The sequence below is a fragment of the Narcine bancroftii genome, chromosome 4, assembly GCF_036971445.1.
Source record: "Narcine bancroftii isolate sNarBan1 chromosome 4, sNarBan1.hap1, whole genome shotgun sequence".
Classification (NCBI taxonomy): Eukaryota; Metazoa; Chordata; class Chondrichthyes; order Torpediniformes; family Narcinidae; genus Narcine; species Narcine bancroftii.
Window position 1 is genome coordinate 239,794,296 of NC_091472.1, and position 26,490 is coordinate 239,820,785.

The window sequence follows — 26,490 nt, forward strand, 5'->3', positions numbered from 1 at the left end:
TCTTGAGTTCCAGAAAATAGTTTTGTCTTTACCAGTCATTTCTAAGTGTTAATTATGAATATTTTTGATGCGAAGGCTTTCTTCAACAAGAGTTTAAGATATGAAGTCTTCAAGATTTTTGGAAAATATGGCAAGTATTAAGAATTTAATTTATGATCATCACAACTGGAGGGCGGAGACTGCAATTACAGTCTGCATAGAACCTGATGGTTATGTTAAACTACAATTCTGCTGCTTTCAGGTGATATGTTCTATACCCTGCATATTCATGTGTCTGTTTACAAATCCCTTATCTACTTCCACTCTGGAAAAAATACACATCTTTTTTAAACTCTGTGCTCATTTCTCAGCATTTTATTCAGGCACCTGCCTGCTTTTTGCTCATACCTTGACAGAAGGCGTGCCCCTAAATGTTGGTTACATATCTTTGCTAATCTGTTGAAATATTCATCACTAGTGCTCATGAACCAGCACAAGACTTGGTCTGCCTGGCAGTGAGAGGCGCCCTCCTGACCAGATCCTTCCTGTACAATAGGAACATCATCAACCACACAGTCCCCAAGCTGACTGCTGTGGAGTGAAGACAGTTGCCCAGAGTGTCTAGAGGATCTAAGGGTCCTTGTCTCAGTCCATCCCCAGCAGCAAGAAAGGTGACAGAGGACTCAGTGATTTACAGGCTGTTACCGAGGAAACACACAGAGATAGACATCCAGGAATACTGGAAGACCATAAACTCGGTGAAAGTCGCTTTTAGTCTTCCAGCACACGGAAATGTTAGTGAGGAAATGCTACTGACTTGCACATTCCAGGCTGCTGGAGTACATGAGAAGGGATGATCTGAAACTTGGCACTGCCAACACGAGATCACTGTGGGGAAAGACCACGTTCTCGAGCCCTTCCATCACTGGGCATTGAAGGGCTGAGAAAGCCGGTCAAATAAAGGAGTGGGAGTAATGACAATGGTGCAAAAAGGGAGAACAAGAAACAATGTACAAACGATGAGAATGTATGGTCGATAACGCTCAGAGTGCAGAGACTTTGAATGCAGTTTTTCTAGTTTAACTACTAACCATTACCAGGCATTACACACTTTCTCAATCAGATTTTTGAAAAAGCATTGAAAACTCTGGGAAACACAGATATATTATATGCAAGACATGTTAAAGACCCTCGAGGTATCTGTGTGATTCGTGATTTACATGATTTCTTGACCTCAGAAACCTTCAGATTCACCCCCTTGCGCTGTTTTAACTACTTTTAACACCATCCTGCCCCTTTTGTTTTCTTTTGTATTGCTCGTTGTACTTAAATATGGGATTTTCGCAGAATCTTGTTAGTCGTGACAATAACATTCAATCTGCATTTCCTCCTAATGCCAGAAATACTGCTGGAGGCTGGAGATCTTTACAGCAGGACCATGGCCAGCGCTTTGCGACCCTCCTTTTTCAAAATGAGCGAATTTTCCAGCCTCCTTTTCTGACCAGCATTTGCATGCACAAACACGAAGCCATCAGCAAACTCAACTCTGCACAGAAACGCAGCCCTCCTCAGAGTCCCAGGAAGGCGGACAGGAAGGGCACGGCACAGCAGAGGAGGGAAGGGGCGGCAACCGCGAGGCAGCCGCCTGCGCACTCCCGCGACGCGAGAACGACCCGAGGTGGTGAGCTTCCATTGGGGCGAGTGGCCCCACGCTCCGTTGATTGGCCGGCGCTCCTCACGTGAGGACCGGAGAACCTCGTTCCCATGATCGCGGCTGCGGGCGGACCGTGTCAGTGCGGATCGGAAGCGGTTGGCAGGGCGAGCAGAGAGCGGACGCTCCGGATCGTCAGGTGAGGACTTTTCGCCCGGGTGCAGCCGACCTGTGTGAATGGACTTCTTTGAGCATTGACGGCAGATCGCCAACGTCTCTTCAGAGGAACCGGGTGAGATCGTTCCCCGCCGTGTGTCCACCCTCTTTTCCCGGACCTTGAACTCTTGAGTAGGTTGCAGACGCCGGACGCTGTGATTGTAGCAAACACACCAAAATGCTGCAGGAACATTGCATCTAAAGCAAAGATATATTGCCAATGTTTAGGGCCTGAACCCTAAGGGAAAAAATCAGAAGCAGGATATATCAGAAAGCCCCAGAATTCAAACAATGGGGGAGGAATCCAGACCAACAAAAGGTGTGAATTGAATATGATAAGGGACTACATGAAAATGTATCATATCTGGGCAAAAGGAGAAAGAGAAAAAGGAGAGATGACAGGGGAAGCAAGAGGGTTGTGGGGGGGGTTAAAGAAAGACAGAAGTTGATATCTGGTTAGATGGTGCCCAGTTGGAAGTTGAGGTGGTGTTCCTCCAATTTACAGGTGGTCTCACACTGGCAGTGAATGAGACCATGGACAGACTTGGGAATGGGATGGGGAATTGAAATGGGTACCCACTGAGAGATTCATGTTATTGTGGCGGACAGAGCTCAGGTGCTCAACAAAGTGATCTCCCAGTTTTGCCCCCCAACCTCTTTCCCTGTTGTTTCTCCTTCCTCTGTTTCCTTTCACACAGACATGATAAATTTTCAGTAGTCCCTTATCATATTCAATTCACACCTTTAATTCCTCCCCCATTGTTTGAATTCTGAGACTTTCTGATATATCCTGCTTCTGATTTTTCTTGGAAGAAGGGCTCAGGCCTGAAACATTGACAATAAATCTTTGTCTCCTTCAGATACTGAAAAGACCAGCTGAGTTCCTCCAGCATTTTGGTGTGCTTACTTGAGCTTTGTCTCTTGACCTTATAAAAGGCGGGGACTGAATCCCTTTATATAGAGTTTTTTTCAGAGATGAAAGACGAGTTGTGTTTGTGGCTCCTTTTCTGGTAACTTGATTCATCCTTGGATTTTATTGTTTTTTTAAATACTTTTTAATTTTTATTGTTTCATTGTCACTTGGCATCAAAAGGAAAACTTTGAAGGTGTGAGTTAGTCCATGGCACTTTGCTCCATAAGAATTCTCATTATCAATTGATAACTTGGACAATTTATTTTCGTCTTGATTGCTTTTTGAATGAAAATTTGTCTTGAATGGTTTCCAAAATTTTCCCAATGTTTTATTAAAAAAATGTAGATGAACTTAAAAAAAATTCTTTAAATGAACTGGAGCAATGTGATTAAAGCAAAAGACATTAAGGCATTTTTGTATTATAATTATTAATGCAATTTCATGGGTCTCCTGCACAGAGGTGTTCTAAAGTTGGAAAACCAGTTTGTGGAAATCAGGTTAGCTTGTTACACTCATGCTGAAAAACTACCCATTTAAACTTTTTGTAACATTAGAGCATGAGAAATAAGAGCTGTCGAACCTGCTCCATCATTCAAAAGCTCACAGCTGATTTTGCCATGGTCTCCGCTCTTCCTACCTGCCTTTGCCCGTAACCCTTAATTTCCTGATGAAAAAATCTATTGAACTGTTTCATATTTATTTAATGAGGTGCCCTCTCCTGTTCCCTTGGGCAGAGAATTTCACAGATTTAGTACTCTCTGGGAAAAGCAGTTCCTCATTATCTGCCCCAGATCTAAAAAGTTCAAAGTTCAGATTTTTTGTCAGAAGACACCATCCCTGTGTTTCGAAGCTATGTCCCTTAGTTCCAGAATGATTAAGTTGTGCTGTGGAAATGTGAGATCTGATTTGTTAATTATATTTTTGGTGTATACTAACAAGAACAGTACAGTACCCTGTATCTGAAATGCTTGGGACCAGACGTTGTTCTTTTTTTTTGCTTTTGGAACATAACTGAAAAAAGCCAAAAACCACATAATAGCATCAGCAGAATACTTGTATCAGCTCATGTGCATAAGCTGAAATAATATTTAATTTGTTCCCAAAAAAATTGATTTTTGCCGTCAGTCCCTGACACCTTCTAACCACCGCCTAACAATTCCTGTTCCTGCCCGAGGTGACTTCAATGCGAAGGGCACGGCACCCAATGTTGAGAATGGAGTCACCATCGACGACTTTGGCTGCAACTGATGCTGAAGACTTGGACCTAACTCTTTTTGGTATCTTCCCAGCCAGGGCAAAAATTTCATTTTTTTTTACTGTTATTGTAATCAAACCAATGCCAATAGAATGTCGGCCCCACACGGGCAAGTCAGGTGGCAGATTTTTTTCAACTTATGATGTTATGTCGGTGCTTAAAAAAAGTCTGGTTTTTGGATCTTTTTAGTATTCAAAACTTCGAATACAGGGTACCCAACCTGTATTACAATTTGTCAATAAGTTCATTTTATCATTAATGACTATTTTATATTTCTCTACAGGAACCTAACAAACAATGTCAACCAAAAAGATCCAAGTTGGTTCTGTGGTGGAAATGAAAGGAGATGAGATGACCAGAGTTATTTGGGAACTGATTAAAGAGAAGCTCCTTTTTCCCTATTTGGAGATTGATATACACAGGTTGTAATTTAACAAATATCTTGTTTTGAATGGTTCAACCAAAGGAAATCAATTTTATTTAAAATAATTATGAATATCTATATTTTGAAACAATAAAAATATTCACTATCACTTTTTTTCTTGGCTTTCTCACAAAGTTGTGAATTCTAATTGCTGCCTGATTCACTGACTTGTTGGAACTAGGATATTATGATTGATTTGGCAGTTTTTTCACTGACTTACTGAAATAAACAGTTTATTTTCCTTTTGTATTTTACAATGATATTAAAAAATAAAATGAACAGTATTTAAAATTTTATTAAATACTTACTTTATTCATGTGTGTTTGTGTGTGTATATGTATGTGTGTATAAACACACACACATACAACAAAATATAATTGTCAAACTTTCATAAGCACGCCAAACCTGATGTATTTTCAGGAGCTATTACTTTTGGGACTTTACAGATGAGGCTCATTTCAGTTTTTCACTGATATCTCTATAGCCCCATTCACACTTGCAAGAGATCCTAGGAATTAACCAGCAATTGGCCTTTAAAGTGTCTAGTGTGAACACCGGCATCAGGTGACATCATCTCACGCCGACCTTGATTTCTAGTGCAATCCCCGGCATTTGCAGATGCTGGCATTGCAGTTATGCAAGTGTGAAGAAGCCAATTGCATTGTGGGATTGAAATGACCCAAAGCTTTTATGTGAGTTCAGGAATGTGAAGGAAGAAAAGATTTAAATGAAGGTATAAACTTTGCTGTGGGAAAGTCGCAGTGGTGGGGCGGGGTGGGAGTGGGGGGAGAGAGAGAGAGTGAGGAAATAGCAATAGAGGACAATTTTTAACCAACATGGGAAAGTTGGACAATTTATAATGACTTTGGGGAAAAAGCAATGGCAGACCTGACTTCCCAGAATGCCGTGCGGCAGAGAAACCCCTCCATGAATGCTCTGTGCATACAGCCATTTCTCTGCTGCACGGCATTCTGGGAGGGCAGGTCTGCCATTGCTTTTTCCCATGGATTTATAAATTGTATGGGATAGTGCTGCCAACTCTCCCATGCTGTATAAATTGAGCGCTATAACTTTCCCATGCTATATAAATTGTGCATATAGCGCTACCAACTTTCCCACCCTGTTTAAAAATTGCTATTGCTATTTATTGCTAGCACTTTTTCAGTCCCTTATAAAGGTTTATATAGGTCGGCACAACAACAGGCTGAAGGGCTCATACTGTGCTGTACATAAAGCTGAATTATATTATAACTAGGCATGATTAATTTTTTTCAAATATAAGATCATACTAAATTGATCGGGATTTAGGGCAGGTCCACCATCGCTCGATGCGTCATGATATCACTGGTAGAACTGTCCTAACCCCAGGGATGGCTCCTTGCAAGTGTGAAAGTGTTTAGTATCCCAGTTAGGAGTGGTCGAGTGTGAAAAACCGAACCCCCATTCTATCTTGGTACATTGAACAGCCAATTTAGTGGGACGCAAGTGTGAAAGGGGCTTATGTAGCACATGAACAAATGAGATGCAGGAGAGCTGTTCAAAGAAGGCTGTGGCTACCTTCATCCATTTTCTAATTTGGCTATGTTGTAATGCTAAATATGATGGTTGTGTCTGTAGTATCCTTGTTATTTAACTGTACAAAGATAAAACATGGGTCGGTGCAGTATGATGTCAATTAAACTGGTTGATGTGGCAAATTATTAACTGGCAACTAGAACAAAAATGTAGTTTTCCTCCGAGGCAATAGCTTGCCTTGAAAAAGTTTCACAAAAATATAAAATCATATAAATTTATGGCACATTAGTATCTGGCCAAATTTATGAACAATTTGTATCCTGAGACACAAATTCAATTCCTACCAAACCACTTGGGAAATTTAAATAATTTAGATTTGTGGTTTTTTTTTAAAAAGCTAGTCTTGACAGGAATGAACAGTGACTCCAAACTCACCAGTGGGTTAATTTCTCATTTCAGAGGTGACAACTGAAACAATGAAATGAAGTTACCTGATGTTGTAGAATTTAACATCAAGTCCAGAAGGCTGCAAAGTGCAAAGACAAAAGATGAGATGTTATTCCTTGAGGCTCAACCTAAGCTTGAGGAACAGCACCTCATCTTCTATATAGGCACTTTGCAGCCTTCTGGACTTCATGTTGAATTCTGCAACTTCAGGTAATTTGACAAGTATGTGAAGAGGAAGAGGATAAGATGTGAAAGAATAGGACCTTTCAAATGTTACTGGGAAAGTGTGTATGGAACCGGAGAAAACAGCAGAGGTACTTTAATGAATACTTTAATACAGTATTCACTATGGAAGAGGATCTTGGTGAATGTAGTGAAGACTTGCAGCAAACTGAAAAGCTTGAGAATATAGATACTATATTAAGAGAGTGAATGTGCTGGAAGTTTTAAAAAGCATCAAGTTAGAAAAGTGGCCAGGGCTGGATGAAATGTACCCCAGGGTACTGTGGGAGGCGAGGGAAGAGATTGCTGAACTTCTGGCGATGATCTTTGAATAATCATTGGGGACTGGGAGGTACCAAAGGTTGCGGATGTTGTTCCTTTATTCAAGAATGGGAGTAGAAATAGGCCAAGACATTGTAGACCAGTGACTCTTACTTTAGTGGTTGGTAAGTTGATGAAGAAGATCCTGAGAGGCAGGATTTATGAACATTTGGAGAGATATAATAGGAATAATCAACATGGCTTTGTCAAGGGCAGGTCATACCTTACGAACCTGATTGAATTTTTAGAGGATGTGACTAAACACATTGATAAAGGAAGAGCAGTAGATGCAGTGTATATAGATTTCAGCAAGCCATTTGTTAGGTACCCCATGCAAGGCTTATTGAGAAAGTATGAGGCATGGGATCCAAGTGGACATTGCTTTGTGGATCCAGAACTGGCTTGCCCACAGAAGGCAAAGAGTAATTATAGATAGGTCATATTCTGCATGGAGGTCAGTGACCAGTGGGGTTCCTTACTCTACATGATTTTTATAAATGACCTGGATGAGGAAGTGGAGGGATGGGTTAATAAGTTTGCTGATGACACAAAGGTTGGCCTGTTGTGGATAGTGTGGAGGGCTGTTAGAGGTTACAGTGGGACATTGATAGAATGCAAAACTGGGCTGAGAAGTAGCAGATGGAGTTCAACTCAGATAAGTGTGAAGTGGTTCATTTTGTAGGTCAAATATGATGACAATATAGTGTTAATTGTAAGTCTATTGGCAGTGTGGAGGATCAGAGGGATCTTGGGGTTCAAGTCCATAGGATGCTCAAAGCAGCTGCACAGGTTGATCTCTGGTTAAGAAGGCAGATGATGTATTGGCCTTCATGAATCGTGGAACTGAATTAAGGAGCTGAGAATTGCAGATACATAGGACCCTGGTCAGACCCCACTTGGAGTACTCTGCACTGTTCTGGTCACCTTACTATCAGAAGGATGCAGAAGCGATGTACAAGGATGTTACCTGGTTTAGGAAGCATGCCTAAAAAAAAATGGTTGAGTGAACTCAGCCTTTTCTTGGAGTGATGGAGGATGAGAGATGACTTAATAGAGATGTTTAAAATAATGAGAGGTATTGATCATGTGGATAGTCAGAGGGGTTTTCCCAGGGCTGAAATAGTTGCCACAAGAGGACATGTCAGGGTATACGTTTTTTATGCAGAGTGATGGGTGTGTGGAATGGGCTGCCAGCGACAGTGGTAGAGGCAGATACAATCGGGTCTTTTAAGACACTTTTGGATAGGTAAATGGAGCTGAGAAAAATAGAGGGCTATGGATGGGCCTAGTAATTTCTAGGTAGGGACATGTTTGGCACAACTTTGTAGGTCAAAGGGCCTGTATTGTGCTATAGGTTTTCTATGTTTCTATGATTTCTCAGCCTGAATCTATTGGCCACCTTTGATATTGGCTCAGCTTGTTTGATTTATCCATTTTCACCATCTCTGGGAACTGAGGATATGCCCAACCTAAAGTGTCTTGCTCTGCATTTTACAACTCTCTAATGTCCTTGCTCTTTAACTACACCCATTTGTTCATTGACCATTTAACCAGCTTCTCACAATGGTCACCATGGTTTTACCATATCAGATATCACTGCTCCCCATTCTCACTGCAGATTAACAAATGTCTTTTGTCTCCTTCCAAGTGATTCAACTTGAATCATTAGCTGTTTTTCTTCCCACCAATCACAGATGTATCCTAACCTGTTGATTATTTACAACATATTCCATTTTAAATTTCTATCATCTGTAATATCTTTTATTTTCACTCCTTAATCTTTGTTTTCTGATCCATCTGCCTTGTGTGATTTTGTTAAAATGCTTGCCAAAGTTCATGTTCACTAAAATGTAGTGTGGGTGGTACATTTTGGGCGGTGTGGGCACATTGGACCAAAGGGCCTTTTTCCATGCTCTGTGGCTCTATAACTGTTATATAGAGAATTTAGGTTAAAATGACTTAAGTTAAAATGTGATGATTAATCATAAACAGGGAAGCCAGAACGGACAGGGAGTTTACTAGCAGCCAAGGACAAAAGGTTCTGCTGAATATGTTTTTTTAAACCTATCTTTTCATGGTCATAGTGAGAGACATGCAGGAGACAAAAGATTGATAAGAAGGGTGAGAAACAGAATTTAGTGTATGTAGAGTTCACAGCGTACGTAACGAACGTGATAATTAAAAATGCAGTTATACTTAGAATGCTTTTGCAATACTAACCAATTAAAACAGTATTAATAAGAAGGGGAAGGGCAAACAATAAGGGTATAAAAATCAATGCACTGTATGTATCGGGGCTTAACTGGTGAGAAACCAGTTGAGTCCAACTCTGCAGACTTGTAAATAAAGCTTGTCGTGCCATCAGTTTTAAAGAGACTCATGTGTGAGAAGTTTTATTTCTGACAATAACTACAATTTTTTTTTGGCAACATTCTCTATTAAAAAAAATGAACAGAAAGTGATAAATTCTTCCTTTCAGATTTCTCTTGTAAAAAAAAATTAAACTTTAGGATTAATTTTTTTTTTTTTTTTTTTAGGATTAATTTTTAAAGAAAAAACAGAACCAACAACTTATCCAAGCTAAATGGAATAAAACAAGTATTAGTGGTTGAGGATATAAAATTACAAGTTTATCATAAGTATCATCTGTTTCATTTGTATCCTTCCACTGAAAGAAATATGCCATCCTTGTTTAGTCTAGCCTGTGATTAATCCATAAGAATTTAGTCTCTTGCACTGTATTGCATCTACAGATTTACTTGTTTAGCTCTAAAAATATGATGGTTTTCTGAAATGGCAGTGGAGGTTTCTTTGGAAGGGGAAAAAATTACTGGTCTTGGCAGTAATACTCTCATCCTGCAAGTTACTTGTAAATGTTCCAGCATTTAACTGTCCTATGCATAGCTCATTGAAGCATTAATATCTTGTGCTTTTAGTTTGAAGAGAAAAGTTTAGAAAACAGTTTTAAGTTTCAGACTGATCTATGGATTATTTTTCCATTTAAGTTTTGACCTGGGAATTGAGCACCGTGATGCTACTAATGATCAGGTGACTATTGATGCTGCTGCAGCTATTAAAAAATATAATGTAGGAATAAAATGTGCCACCATTACACCTGATGAGAGCAGAGTGAAGGAATTCAAGCTAAAGAAAATGTGGAAATCACCCAATGGGACCATCCGCAACATCCTTGGAGGCACAGTGTTTCGAGAAGCAATTATCTGTAAGAACATTCCTAGACTTGTACCTGGTTGGATCAAGCCAATCATTATTGGACGTCATGCATACGGTGACCAAGTAAGCCAAATTTGTTATTTTTTTCAATCTGTACTGAATAATTTATTTGTGAATCCTAAAAGTAACATACAAAAAGTTTTTTTTTAATCTTCAGTTAATTGGGTTGCTCTTAGTGTGTTTGAATCATTATATCGTCATAGTTTTACAGCACAGAAGCAGACTTTTGGCCCACCATGTCCATGCTGCTCATTGTGCACTCTACACTACACTTTACTTGTGTCAGGTGTGTGACTTTCTGTGCTTTGATTATTCAAGATCTTGTCTAATTGCAGATTAGTGCCTACACCACTGCTTCAGGTAGCATAATCCAGGCCATAGTCACGCTCTGCAAGGAATAATCACCATCAGGTATCCTCTAGACCAGAGGTGTCAAACTCAAATTAAAAACTTGGACTAAGTCGTGGGCCAAACTAAATAATTTATTGAAAATTTTCAACAACATCTGCATGTTTTCTCTTCTTTCAACATATGTAATGTTAAACTTTTTCTTATTAAAATAAATGTTTAATAATAGTTTTGGTTAAACTCTTTCCAGAAGAAGCATTAACAAATGAGAAATAAAATATTCAATAAATAATATTTCTCTATAGCCTTTAAGCTTTTAAATGTATTTTTTTTTCACAAGCCAACAAGTCAAAAAAAATAACTTGCTTCAATGACAAACAGATTTGTCTTTTAAAATGATGAACATATATAGTCTGCCTCCCACCTGTCTTGAAAGGTCCTGTTTTCTGTCTTTCGTTTGGCCATTTTTTGTAAGGGGTTTATTACATGTGAGTTAGGCGACAGGTCGCAGATGTTAATGAAAGTAAAGAGAGGAGGTGGGGGCGATTAGCGGGCTGACGGGCCGGCACCAACGCATTTGCAAAGCATTCTGGGATTTGTAGTATTAGCTGTGCATGCGCTATACTGGGGCGGCGGCCAGCGGGCCAGCTCTAATACATATTTGATATGATCTTGCGGGCCAAATATAATTATATCACGGGCCAAATTTGGCCCGCAGGCCTGAGTTTGACATGTGTACTCTAGACCTCCTACCTCTCACCTTAAAGCTGTGCACTCTGGGACAATTTTCACCATATGAAAAAAGATTACCATTTTCAATTGACAGAATTACTTAACTTTTGATCCAATGTGAAACCATCTATTTAAAGAGACAAACTATTTGTCCTTTCATCTTCCTCTTCTCGCTTGTCCAATTTGAACCACCTTAATTACTTGGAGAAGGGAGTGTATTCATGACCACAAAAAATCTGTTATTTGGAAACTATATATAGAGATTTTTTTCTCAATCAGTTTTTGGGAACATTATGACTTGCATAAAAGCTGGAACTTTGGTTTCAGTAGAAAATCAATTTAAAGTACAGACAGATCTTTATTTTACGTGTGCACAGACATTGCGATTTTTTTTTTGTACATGATATGGATTCACTTTAATATCTTGCAGGACAATCACCAATAGATTGTTCCAGTTGTTGCTTTCTGTCAAACCTTTTATTTTTTTTTTACATGATCATCAGATTTATTTTTCAAGAACATACACACTGTAAATGTTGAGCCTCGTTGTACTTTTTTTGCTCACCATTCAAATTGGCAATTAGGTTAGTCTGAAACATGCACTACAGGGTCAAACAGCAGAAATGCCCAAGTGCTAGAAAAAAACAATTATTTTTTTGTGTTTTTAAAACAAATGCATGTTTAAATAGTTCTTGTGACCTCAATACAAGATTTTCTACACTCTTCTCCTACTCGTCTTAAGTTGAGATTTCCCTTATCTGATAAGTGGATGCCACAATGGCCCAGCCTGTAGAAAAATGTTTGGTTTGGTTTCACAAATTCCCTGAGCAAATTTTATTTCGCATCTCAAATTTTTGGGTAGTGATTTTCTGTAATAGAAACGGCTGTAACCTGGGAGGGGGAGGTGACTTATAGCGCAAACATTTTTCTTCTTGTTTTAATTTTTAATGGTGTAGAATGGGTTTTAATTCTTTAGTGTTTTTTTTAATATAATGGGAATTGAAATTTTGTTGTAGAGGTAATGATGTTTTAATTTTTTTTTTAAGGTTAAAGGGCAAAATCGCCTGGTGATGTATCTTTATCTGTCATTTGTTCCTTTTGGGAGAAAGAGTAAGCAAGTTGCATTAAAACAGAATTGTTGCAAAAAATACTGTTGCAAGATGGCTGAATGACTCAGCAATAATATTGCAACATTAGGTCAATTATCATGCGATCCTACTCCTCCTATCTATATGACACCATGTGTCAACTGTTCTGCAAAGTTGTTCTTTGTATTTTGTAATCAAGCTGAAGGTTAAGAAGTTGGCGATGGATTTAATTTTTGTATAAAGTTACATGCATCATTTTTCATGTCTTTAATATGGTAGATTTTGCAAATACTGGATAATATTTTATTTAGTTTAAGTTTAAATTAATTTCCTAATGGTAACGAGGACAGCCATTGATCCTGCATTGAGCCGCCATTGCAACATCCTGAAGCGACTCCGAAATCCCCCCCCCCCCCCCCCCCCCCCGCTGTTGTCAGGTGTATGAATCTTTAATTTTATTGCCTCTGTGATGCAGCGCGCAGGTGCTGACATCACGACTCTTCCCCTTTTTGGCCATTTGCCTTTTCACACTATCGGGAGAGGGTGACATTTTCACACAGAAAATTTCCTGTGAATCCCCATTTTATACGGCAGTGTGAAAAGGCCTAATAGGAATTTGAGGAGCCAATATGCCAAGAGATTGCAGATCAAATAAGATTGTCATAGTTGGAATTTTAACTAGAAGGGTCTTTTCTCGCTCTCTATGACTCTAAAAGGTAATTCATAAATATGCCTAATGGTACTTGTGTGAAGTGCAGAACAGTGAAAATTGAATTTACTTTGTAATGAAAATTCTATCACCTTTCAGAATTTGCAGTCATAAAGAGGAGTTAAAAGATCATTGATAAAGCCATTCAACTGAAAGATGGCCAGTGATCTCATGATCACAGGTGAATTTAGGCTGAACTGTGTAGTATACAAGTAAAGTGATTTTATTTTTCAACTCAGTTTGCTTAAAAAGTTGTTCTGCACCCAATTTCACTCAAAGGTCAGACCATATTAAGCTAGCCCCTGTATTTTCTTATTTCATAGATAACAATGATATTCTGTTTTATTGGGGCGTTGGACAAAATGGCAACTCTCTGTCTGCCTTACGATAGACAAAAGTTAAAGAATTTCATGTATGTTACATTCTTAATGTACAGGTACACAATCCTTTATCCGGACATCTAAAATCTGGAAAGCTCCAAAATCTGGCAAGTGGGGAGAGAGACGGCAGTATGAGTCGGGTGGGTGAGGGGGCGGGGGAAGAGACTGGTAGCGCGACTGGAAGGGGGTGGGGGTGGATACAGCAGCACAATTCTGGTGGGCTTAAATCTGGCTTTCCAAAATCCAGAAGAATCTGAAATTCGGAACACTGTCTCTCAAGGGTTCGGATAAAGGATTGTGTACCTGTAGTATTATGTGACAATAATGGAACCTTTACCTGAATATAAATTTCTCAATGGTAAAATTGGTGAGAATTGTGTTATCTTGTCTCAAGAAAACTGGTGATAACGCAGATGATAAATTACACCCTGGATCAGAAACCCAATTTTAGTGGGATGTTTATGCTAATGTTTGTATTTAAACTAATCTTTATGCTTCAAAAGTAATAAATTGTAAAGCTTTGATAATCTGCTGTCTAATCCTTTGTAAATCTTGACAGTTCAGCATCTGACCCACCAGATAACAGTTGTTACATTCTCTTGTTCATTCACGAGTGCTCCAGTTGTCCTGCTCCTTGTCTTCTCAACAGGATTTCTGTTCTTAACTACTCATAAGAATACAAAACAATTCCCCTACTATGTACAGTTAATGAGGCAGCTTCTACTTTTTCATTGGGCAATGGATTCTTGATTCACTTTTAGAAAAAAGTCTCATCTAAAATGTACTCTTGCTGAATCTTGAGTCGATGTCATCATCTCACCTTCCAGTAGAAATGACCCCTCTGTTTCTATTAATTTCATTATTTTCTTTCTCCAAGTACCCTCCATATCCTAAACTCTATTGAGTATAGTCCCAAGATACTCAATCTCTCCTCGCCATCTAACCCCCTAATTTCTGAAATCACCTGGTGAATCTCTTTACCACCTCCAAAGCCAATATATCCTTTCTCAAGTAAGGAGACCAGAACTGTATGCAGTACAGCCTGACCAGTACATTGTACAGTTCCAGAAAACCTCCAGCAATGAAGGCTAACATTCCATTTGTCTTCTTGATTACCAGCTGCAACTGTGGCAGGTTCGCTTTCCTTCATGATGGGGCATCAATTCCGATGCCCTCTGACACTCACAGGGCCCCAGTTCACATTCACGTATCTATTCTGTTGGCCATCTCCTTTGAGCCTTACCTGGTCCTGATTAAAGGAGTATGAGATCTTGGTTAACTCAACTTTTGCTCTAATAACAACTTTAAAATAAAAGTGCAACAAAACCAGAATATTTTGAGAAACTCGCAGGTCAGGCAGCATTAATGGGGAGGAAACAGTGCGTTTTGGAGTACTAAAATGATACCCACTAGTCTGTGAAATTCCAAACTTGCACAATTAAGAATTTGACTGTATTTTTTGTCCACAGTACAGAGCTACAGACTTCGTTGTTCCTGGTCCTGGTACTGTTGAAATCAAATATACACCTGATCATGGTGAACCTGTTACCTATGTTGTTCATAACTTCAGAGGTAAGGTTTACCTGATGTAAAATATATGCTTCAAAGTCTGTACATTTCCACAACTGTATATCTTCATATCCTGTACTCTTTCCCTTTATATTAATTGCTGGAAACAGCCAATAACTTCGACCTCAAAGTGAATATGAGAGATTGTCACAAAATCTCTTGTACAGAGAGAAGGGTTCTTTTGTGAATAGACCAACAGGTTATACATAAGCACAATTTACAGAGTATTGGATTACAAAGAAAAAGAAAGATCAATTAGCACCAAGAAAGGGCAGCATGAGAGCACTGTTACAGGGCTCATTGACAAACCTGATGGCTGCAGGGAAGAAACTTGCTTTAAGCCTGTTGGTGGGCATTTTCACTCTTAAGCCTTCTACCTGATGGGAGGTGGAAAAAGAGAGTCTGTCTGGGGTGTGGTGGGTCTTTCAATATGTTAGTTGCCTTTTCAGGGCAGGGGGGGGATATAGTCCATAAAGGGGATGGGAGTTTTTTTTCTGAGCTGCATTCAGTACTTTCTGTAGTTTCTTCCATACCACACAGTGATGCATCCAGTAAGTATCTTTTGATGGTACACCTGCAGAAGTTGTTGAGTTGGAGGAGACATGACAAACTTTGTTTGTCTTCAAAGAAAGTAGAGGCATTGGTGCACTTCCTTGAATGCCACATCAATGGCTTATTCAAGCTCTGGTCACTGGGGATATTCATTCTGAAGAAATTGAAACTATCTTCTCTTTTAACTTCAGCATCATTAATGTGGACAGGGGTGTGGACTTTGCCCTGTCTCCGGAAGTCACTTATCAACTCATTCACCTTATTGATGTTGAGAAAGGGGTTGGTATTTTGGCACCATGCCACAAGACTTTCAATCTCTTTCCTGTATTTGATACCCAGTCCACTACTGTGGTGTTGTCAGCAAATTTGAAAATGGAAGGTGAGATTGGGACATCGACTCAAGATTCATCAAGAGTAAATTTAAGATAGATGATGCCCAGTGAAACAGTAGAACCTGCCTTATTAACTGTATTTAAGGCATAGATACATAGTAGGGTATGGAGAGAGATCACAGTAAATGGAGTACGCAGTCTTGAGGTGTGCCAGTGCTGAGTTTGATCATTGAGATATTGTTGCCTATTATTACCTAATTGTGGTCTGTTGGACAGGAAGTTATAGTTGCATTCCTTTTTAGGGTAGGTTAGAATTTATTTAAAATGGTTTTAAAAAAAAAAAGTTCCATACAAACTGAGACTTGATTCTGAAAGAAAATTAAGTTTATTATTATAGAAAAGACGAACCTAGGAAATAGTTTGTTTATTTTAAAAGCAATTGAAAGATATTAGCATAAATGTAGTTCAACTTCTTGTAAATTAATTAAGGCTTTGTTTAAAATGAAATCACTAACCTTTCTATTACAGATGGTGGAGGCGTTGCTCTAGGAATGTACAACACTGACTGCTCTATTAGGAACTTTGCTCATAGCTCCTTTCAACAAGCTCTTGCTAAAGGTTGGCCATTATACATGAGCACAAAGAATACTATACTGAAGCGATACGATGGAAGATTCAAGGACATATTCCAAGAAATCTATGAAAAGTAACTGTCTCTTTACATAAACATTTCAAAAATGTTTTTTGGGACCTCCCTTATCCCCTTGTTTTACTTTACTGCCAGAAACAATACAATTTGAAGGAGAAAAATATGGTGGCAGAAGTTGATAACTGAGTATTCAAAAGAGATGGGCAGTGTAATTTTAAATGTTCGCAAAGCATGACTTTCCGGAATGGGGGTTGAGATAAGATGCCTAATGGCATGTCTTGGTTTAAGAATGATGAAAATATTTTTCTCTAACCAAGAATTGCTTTCTGTTACAGCCAATACAAAGCACATTTTGAGGCCAAAGGAATCTGGTATGAGCACAGACTAATTGATGACATGGTAGCTCAAGCCCTAAAGTCAGAAGGTGGTTTCATTTGGGCCTGTAAGAATTATGATGGTGATGTGCAATCTGACTCTATTGCACAAGGTAATTTTGCCAAAGCAACAATGTATTTGTCTGTGTAGGAAGTAGCTATTTAAGATGAAATATTCCTCGATTTATAGTTTAGTTTGAAGAGACATAACTGCATTAAAATGCTAAACTTTTCTTTCTTGAATTCAAGTATTGAAAAAAATATTGCATTTACTTTGATGACACACTGAGCAGAAGCGTAGAACTTTTATTTTCTCTACCCCAGACTATAATTTCATGTATGGAAGCACGGATTTAATTTGTTTTGTTCAGAAAATGATATTTCACTTGTGTGCAGGATATGGCTCATTGGGAATGATGACAAGTGTATTAATATGTCCTGATGGTAAGACAGTAGAAGCTGAAGCTGCCCATGGCACAGTAACACGTCATTACCGTATGCATCAGCAAGGCAAGGAAACATCAACAAATCCAATTGGTAAACTGATTTTCTTTTATTACTTAGATTAATTACAACAGTGTTATTGTGCTATCTGATATACAGATAATGTGTTGTATGATAGACAAAATATATATTATTGAAAAATATTTCAGATTGTACTATTCAAGACCGATACAAAAACTTGTAATATTAATTCTGCATGCATTTTAGTTTTGATAAAATATTTCTCAAGACGGAAGAGATCTATAGTGCCCTCCTTAACGCTTGGGATAAAGACTTTATTTTTCCTTTATTTGTCCTTGTGCTCCACAGTTTTAAATTTGTAATCCAACAATTCACATGTGATGAAAGTGCACATTCCAGATTTTATTCAAAGTTATTTGTTTACATTTTGCTTTGACCATGCAGAAATTATAGCATGTTTTATGCATAGTTTCCCCATTTATAGGGAGCGTAATGTTTGGGACATTTGGCTTCACAGGTGTTTGTGAGTACTCGGGTATGTTTAATTGCTTCATTGCTACAGGTATAAGAGAGCTAGGCTTCTCAGCTTTTGATTACCTTTGGAGTCTGTAGTTGCCATTTTTCAACATGAGGACCAGAGATGTGCAAATAAAAGTTAAAGAAAACACGAAGAAACATCGCCCAAATCTTAGGATTACCAAAATTAACAGGTTGGAACATCATTAAGAAGAAAGAGCTCAGTAATTGCAAAGGGAATGGTAGGATAAAGAAGATCTCTATTGCTGATGACAGAAGAAGTTGGAGCTTAAAATGGCTGCAGAAGAAGCCTGGTACAGCATCAGCAGAGAAGATACTCAGTACCTGGTGATGTCTATGAATTACAAGTAGTCATTGCAAGCAAGGGATATGCAGCAAAGAACTAAACATGACTAATATACATCCCATTGCTATGTCTCAAATATTGTGGTCCCCTGAAATTAGGGAACTGTGTTTAAAAAGTGCTGTGATTTCTTCATGGTCAAGCCAAAATGTAAATACATAACCTTGAGTAAAATCTAGAATGTGCATTTTCATCACATGTGAATTGTTTGATTACAGATTTAAAACTGGGGCACAGGATCAAATAAATGGAAAAAAAAAGTGTTTGTCCCAAACATTATGGAGGGCACTGTAATATTTATTGATATCATTCTAAATTATTCTATACAAGATATTTAAGTAGATTTTGGGTATACTGCTATTTAGGGATGCACTTTCATCCAGTTTCTTTACCTTGTCCCCTGTGACCTGCTTTAGAGTTAAGAACACTTGTAAAAATTTTTCACTGAGGTTGTTATTGGCTCTCTTTTAAGTTTGGGAGTCTCAAGGATTTGCAAAGTTTTTACATTGTTTAGTAGTAGTGTAGATAATAACTGGGTTACACCACAGGAATGGTATCCTGTTTTCAAGTCCATCAAGGCAGCAGCATGTGTTGTGCAACTGTTGCTGTGTGGGCATGAATAATTAAATAGTGTGTGTGGAACAGGAGTTATTTGCAAACCTATCCCAGATTGGGTTGGTTGGTCTCTTTTCTGAAAGCAAAGTATATTCAGGGGACTGATGAATAAAAACGTAGCAGCCTCTTGAGCAGCTTCATTTCTTGGAGCTGGCCTGAAAAATTAATTCAGTTTCACGATTCTCAAAGGACAGCGAGGTTAAACTTGTTGGCACACTTGCGTGGCAGACAGAATACTCCCAAGTTCAGAAGCAAGTCTTTGGAAACGTGCTCACGTCATAACCTGGCCAGTTCTGAAGCAAGATCATAGATCTGCAACAGTGCCTCCTGCTACAAATTTCCAGCATTTTATTTCAGAATTTATGCAACTGCTGTAATTTCAACCCCGATGTTCAAGTGCTACCATAATTAAATTTGTCTATTTGCCCATGTCGCTTTTCCTCTTCAGTGGCACAAAAGCAATTGTGTCTCCTGAACTGTCTCCTCTGCAACTTTAAACATCCAGGTTTTCTCAATTTTCCATTTCTGATGAGGCACGGATCTGGAATGCTGACCATTTTGTGGTCCACATTCTCAAATGAAAATGTTCAGATATCTTCAGTTTTGGTTTCACTTTAGAAAATGGCATAACATTGAGACCTACATTCAAGTTAATAGCCAATTGGGTGTACTTTACTAATCTATAATGCAAGGACATCATTGAGTCAATTACACAGCAAAGAATGAAACATGCCCTTCAACCCACAGTGTCTATTCTGACCATCACACTCATCCCACTTGATCACTCAATGTCTTGCTCATGCATGTACCTGTCCAGATGCCTTTAAAATTTTTTAAATTTGGACATGTAGCATAGTAACAGGCCATTTCGGCCCATGAGCCCAAGCCACCCAATTAACCTACACCCACGGTAAATTTCAAATGGTGCAAGAAACTGGAGCCCATGGGGAAAACACACGCAGACATGGGGAGAACATACAAATTCCTTACAGACAGCGTGGGATTCAAAGCCTAGTTCCAATTGTTGGCACTGTAAAGGTGTTACACTAATAGCTATGCTGCCCAAAAATGTTGTTGCTGTTCCTGACAACATCATCTCTGCCAACTATTTCTAGATAACAACTACTCTGTGTGAAAGAATTACCCCTCTGATCCCTTTTAAAATCTCCCTCATACTTCTGCCCTCTAATTTTACACACCCTACCATGGAAAATGAGATTAATTATATACTTTATCTATGGCTCTCATATTCCTCGATTGTCACCACTTGACCTCCTTGCTCCAGGAAAACAGACCCAGCCTCTCTAATCCAGGCAACATTATTGTGAATTTTTTCTGCATTGTTGTTAGCTTAATCACCTTTCATTGTAGCATGGTGACCAGAACTGCATAAAGTACCCCAAGTGTGGCCAAACCAACTTTTTTTTTTACAGCTGGAACATGAGTTGCAACTCTTGCACTCAATGTTTCAACAAATGAAGGCAAACATGCTCATAGACCTTCAACACCTTGTCTACCTGTGTTCTCACTTTCAGGAAACTGTACTTGCATCCCTCAGTCTCTCTGTTTAACAACTCTCCCGAGGGGCTCTTCTATGTATATGTCCTGCGCTGGTTTAACTTCCCAAAAAAATGCATCACTTCACAGTTAAATTCCATTTCTTTTTCCTTTTCCCACTTTATCATTGGATGTTGTAATCTTAGATAATCTTGCTTCTACCATCAGGAAAGAGATAGAGGTGCCACAGAACTTGCACCACCAGGTTCAGGAATAGCAGCGGCCCCTCCACCATCAGGCTCGTCAACAACAAACTCAATTAGGACTTGTTTAAGAACTCTCACTTATGCACTTTATTGATTTTTTTTTTCTATCTCTGTATTGAACAGTCAATTTAAATTTCTTTATTTATTTACACGTGTACATTGAGTCAGTTTTTTTTGCACTGCAGTGTTAAGAATTTCCATTGTATGTGATGTCATGCATCATAAATCTGAAATCTTAGATGACCTTCACTGACAACCTTACCATAAATTTTTCTTCCTCAAACTTACTAACCCATCTCAACTACATTCTTGTCCTAATTATTAAATAGATGGCAAACAACAGTTAAGTCCATTTTACCACCAATTTTATTATCATCTGCAAACCTACTAACCATTACCTTATTAAATGTAATGACTAACAGAGGACTCCTGTTAATGGAGACATCCTGATTACAGGGAGAGATTAAGGAGACTGGGACTTTATTCATTGGAACGTAGATGACTGAGAGGGGACTTGATAGAGGTATTTAAAATTATGAAAGGAATAGATAGACTAGACATAAACAGACTCTTTCCCCTGAGGCAAGGGGAGGCTGAAACAAGAGGCCATGAGTTAAGGGTAAGGGGGCAACACTTTAGGAGAAATATTAGAGGTGGCTTTTTCACTCAGCGAGTGGTGGCAGAATGGAATGATCTTCCGAATGAGATATTTGCGGCAGGGTCCGTTCTGTCATTTAAGAGAAGGTTGGATCTGTATGTGGAGGTGAGGGGGTTGGAGGGTTATTGGCGGAGAGCGGGAGGTTTGAGCTAGTGGAGTTGTTCTAGTGAACCAGTGTGGACTTGAAAGTCCGACATGGCCTGTTTCCGCTCCGTAAATGGTTATATGGATATACTGATACTTAGGGATGCACTTTCATCAAAGTTTCATGACCTTGTCCACTGTTACTTGTTTTAAAGTTAAGAACACTGGTAAACGTTTTTCACTGAGGCTGTTATTGGATATCTGTTAGTTTTCTTTTCCAGCATTGATCCTTGTGACACACCATTGCTCCTATGCCTCCAATCTGAAAAACAACTCTCTATTTTGCCAGCTATTCCTGGATCCCATGTGCTTTAGCCTTCCAGATCAGCTTAACTATGGAACCTTGTTGAAGGCCTTGCTAAAGTGCACGCAGACAACAGCTATTCCTCTGCCCTCGTCCATCATCTGGTCACTGCTTTAAAAAAAAGCTTTTCAATTTTCTGATATGATTTGTGAGGCACAAATCGTTTTGATTATTCCTAATCAGTCCTCGTCTTTCCTGATGCAAAAAAATCCAGAATCCTCTCCAATAACTTTTCCACTAATGATAAAGCTCATTGGCTTTGACTTTTCTTTGCTGCCCTTTTTAAACAAAGACACAACATAAATTTAAGCTCCATTCTTCTGATACCTGACCTGTGGCTAATTTGTTAACAAAAAATCTCTGCTAGGGCCTCTAATCTTCTCCCTAACTTGCCATAACATTCAAATACACATGGTCAAGCCCTGGTAATTTAATGACATTCACAGCCTTCAACAACACCTCCTTCGAAGTGTTGTTTTGCTTCCTATTATTGTTTCTTTCCTTGAACTCATTGGCTTTATGTCCTTCAAGGTAAATACAGAAGATGAATATTAATTTGTCTCCCATTTTATTGGTTTCACATATAGATTACCACATTGATAGTAAGGGAACTCCCTATCATTCCAGCTACACACTTACTCAGTCTTTTTGGATCCTCCTTTATCTTGCTTGCCAAGAATATCTTGTGCCTCTATTCCTTCCTAACTTAAATGTACACCTACTTCCCTTGCACATTAGGGGACTTGATTTCAGCTGCCTAAACTTGACATCCCTCCTTTTTTCTCCCAGACCTTCAATATACCTTATCAACCAAAGTTTCCAAATCTTACCAAACTTGCCCTGAACTTTTCCCATCTTGCATTTTATGTCTTCTACTTGCCAAATTGTCCTCCACCTGCAAACAACCTCTGTCAATCAATTTGAGAAATCCTATCCATCAAATTTAGCCTCTTTCCCCAACCCACCTCACTTTAACCAGTGTTTTTCCATGAGCGTCAGAATTATAGTCGCTCGTCTCAAGGTTCCCATCCACTGACATCTCATCCACTTGTCCAGCCTTATTTTTTTCTTCAATATGAGGTCTATCCACCTTCAACATTTCTCCTTCAGATATGCATCTGGGATCATAGAATTTACCAGAACTGGAAGCCATGAGCATATGTGTGTGAATCACCTTTGTTGGAGCTGTCCAAAGCTAAATATGCTTGCTGTCTTCTCCCTACTTAAGATCCTTTTCCTGGTGAACATACTCACTCTCCTAATCTACCCTGTGTTTGTAATAGTTTTAAATTGATGGCTCTTTGTATTTAATTTGGAAACTGAGGAAGATCAGTAAAAATCAATAATTAACATTTCAAGTTAAAGATCCTATATAAGTTCTTGATCAGAATAAAAAAGACTGATGCACTAACACCTTACCTGGACATACTCTGTCAATATGCGGGCAGCGAGATAATCATCCCCCTTGTGTTCACATGTTTCCCCTCTCTGGGGTTCTGTGTCACTCTGAACTGCCACTTTGTGCTGGCCCATGTTTTCATTACCCTGTGTCTGTTTCTAGCCTCTGTTGGCCTCATATCTTCCCCGGTAGGTTTCTCTATCATTCATTAAAAAGTTTTTACAATTAGTATGGTGTTAAGGTTAGGGTTATTGGGGGTGTTTTTTGGTAAGCTTGGGTCTGTGTTAGGGTGTCCTTGTAATTTGTCATAAGTGTGCTGACCCAGGGAGTCTGTTGTGGGAATTGATGATGTTGTGGGGCTTCTATTTGGGTTGTCTTTGAATGGGGTTGAGTCTGGGTAAGGGTGTCTTTATTCTCTCTGGTTGTGTCCTGGCTTAGAGAGTCTATATCAGGCAGTGCCTGTTGGAGTTTGCTGTCAGGCCTAGAAGGCCCTTGTGGGATTGATTTTGGGTTGTTGGGTGTTTTGGATAAGGTGAAGTCTGGGTAAGGTTGCCTCTGTGATTCCTGATTGTGTCCTGGCATGAGGGGTCTGCCTAAACAGTGCCTGGCAGATTTGGCTGAATGGCCCATGTGGGATTAATTTTGGGTTGTTTGGGGGTTAGGGTTAGGATTAAGTCTGGGAAAAGGTGCATTTATGCTCTCTGGTTGTGTCCCAGCCTAGGGGCCCTGCCCCAAGCAGTGGCTGTCAGGTTTAACTGAATGGACTTAAGGCCCATGTGGAATTAATTTTTGGTTATTTGGGTGGTTATCATTGGGTTACATCTCGGTAAAAATGCTCCTGTGATCTGTGATTGTGTCCTAGACTGGGGAGACTGCCTTAAGCAGTGTCTAGTGTAGCTTTCTGTAAGACCTTAGTGTCCCTGTTAGATGAATCTTTGGTTATTTGGGATTTTTTTATGTTAAGGTAAGTCTGGGTAAGGGTGCCATTATGCTCTATGGTTGTGTCTTGACCTAGGGAGTCTGCCTTAAGCAGTTCCTGGTGGTGTTTGCTGCCACACCTTGAGGTCCCTATGATATTCATTTTGGGTTGCTGGGGGTTTAGGATAAGGTGAAGTCTGGGTAAGGTTGCCCCTGTGATTACTGATTGTGTCCTGTCTTAGGGGGTCTGTCTTAATTCTGCTTGTCAGAATTAACCAGATAAACTTAAGGCCCATGTGAGATTACATTGGGTTATTTGGGGGGTTTAGGATTAGGGTTAAGTCAGGGTAAGAGTGCCTTTATGCTCTCTGGTTGTGTTGGCCTTCAGTCCTCATCAGGCAGTGCCTGTTTGAGTTTGCTGTCAGGCCTTAAGGCCCTTGTGGGATTGATTTTGGGTTGTTTGGTGTTTAGGATAAGGTGAAGTCTGGGCAAGGTTGCCTCTGTGATTCCTGTTTGTGTCCTGGCCTGGGGGTCTGTCCTCAAAAGTGCCTTGCAGAGTTAGCCAGATGGACTTAAGGTCCACGTGGGATTAATTTTGGTGGATATCATTGCGTTACATCTGGGTGAAAATGCCCCTGTAATCTGTGATTGTGTCCTGGACTGGGGAGTCTGCCTTGAGCAGTGTCCAGTGTAGCTCCCTGCAAGGCCTTAGTGTCCCTGTTAGATTAATGTTTGGTTATTTGGGGTTTTTTAGGTTAAGGTTAAGTTTGGGTAAGGCTGCCTCTGTGGTTCCTGTCATGGGGGGGTCAGTCTTGGTCCTTACCTGGCGGAGTAAGCCTGATGGACTTCAGACCCATGTGGGACTAATATTGGGTTATTTGGTGGGATCCTTTCAGGCTGATTTTGTGTAAGAATGCCTTTGTGATCTGTGATTGTGTCCTACCCTTGGGAGTCTGTATTGCCCACTCTCTGGGTACGCTATGGGGTATGAGGGCATGTGGGGGTTTCCTGTTTTGGTCATATGGGAGGTTCAGGTGTGGCTGGTCTTGGGTTAGGGTGGGCTTGTGCTCCCTCCTGTTCCCTGGTCTGGGAGTTCTGCTGTTGGTTGGTGGGAGGGTTTTGTTTTGGGAGCAGGGGTCTGGGTTAGTTGGGGGGTAATGGTAAGGAGTGCTAGTTTGGTGGGTGTGGTGGGATTCAGGCTTGGTGGGGAAAATAAGGTTAGGCTCCCTTGGTTTCTGGGTAGTGGGGTGGCTTGGTCCTGGGTTGCCTCAGGGTTGGGAGTTGTGTTGGATATCGTGATGTATTTGGAGTTGGTGTCTCTTGGCTAAGGTTAGGGTGTGCCCCAGGTGTTTGGGGTTGTGTAGATAGGGTGATGACAGGGTTTGAGTTTTGGGGTCTTCAGTTGGGAATAGCTGGGGAGGGATTGTGGTGGGGGGGTTTTGGGAAGGGGGGGTTGGTTTGGGAATTTTTGGAGGGTTACTCCCTACATGTTTTCTACAGTTTTTCATTAATGTCTTAAATTCCTTACTTCTTGAGATGAGTTTCCAATGTTATTCATTTTCTTGGATTTTCAGTTATCTGATTTGTACCTGTAATTCACTATTACTGCCAGTGGGCTTATCCAAACACACCATGAACTTTTATCTCCTTGGTTTCCTCATCCTTTCAATTAATAAAAATGGCAGTACACAATGTTGTAGCGACCACTTCAGCTCCTCACAATGGTAAAATCCCCAATCCATCACATACCATCCATGATTAGGAAACACCCACAAAATAAGAAATACCAAGTGGACTTTCAAATTAGTGGATTAGATTGTTGAGATTTTAACTTAATGAAGCTGGAAACATAGAAGCTGCAAACTGTGGAGCAGATCACAGGAGATGTTGGAGTGCTGCTGGAGAAGACAGAATTGTGGAAAGTGTGTTGGCATCAAGGTTCGACTGAGTTAACACCTTCAGACCTGTGCTTACAATGATCTTGCTCTCAAATATATAGCTGGAGAAAGCTGATTACCTGAGGCTGAATCTGAACCAGAGAGAACTGTAGGACTGCTGTGCTCTGGTGATTACAGAAATATGGCTCCAGGACTCCATTCAGACTCAACGATCCAGCTTGATGGCCTTATCTCTGCTGCAGCTTCTGGTAAGACTCAAGGAGAACTGCATTTGCATCAGCAGGAAATAGTGCACAAATTTCTCTGTTGAAAAAAACCTTATGCTCAGCAGAGACAGAGTACTTCATAGTGAAATGCAGACCTTTATACCTGCCCAGGGAATTCACGACCTCGATGATTACTGCAGGCTACATTCCACCTACGGCTAATAAGGATGAAGCCATGAAGAAGCTTTGCCATCTGTGAAGCCAAAATGTCCCACTGAAATGGTGCCATGATTGTTGCTGCCGACTTCAATCACACCAGCGTTAAAATGG

The 26,490-nt window shown here is 39.7% G+C and overlaps 1 protein-coding gene across 4 annotated transcripts in view; it reads left to right on the forward strand.

Moving 5' to 3' along the window:
- Positions 1-1,538: 1,538 nt before the first annotated feature.
- idh1 (isocitrate dehydrogenase (NADP(+)) 1) overlaps positions 1,539-26,490 on the forward strand; it is a 31,533-nt gene continuing 6,581 nt past the window's right edge. Inside the window, exons 1-7 of one of the 4 annotated variants that reach the window (XM_069934462.1) lie at positions 1,539-1,829; positions 4,298-4,436; positions 9,949-10,240; positions 14,904-15,006; positions 16,416-16,593; positions 16,872-17,023; positions 17,307-17,447. In XM_069934462.1, the coding sequence (XP_069790563.1) occupies positions 4,312-4,436; positions 9,949-10,240; positions 14,904-15,006; positions 16,416-16,593; positions 16,872-17,023; positions 17,307-17,447 (991 nt within the window). In that variant the 5' untranslated portion in view covers positions 1,539-1,829; positions 4,298-4,311. The other 3 variants (XM_069934463.1, XM_069934465.1, XM_069934466.1) reach the window with 3 other exon arrangements.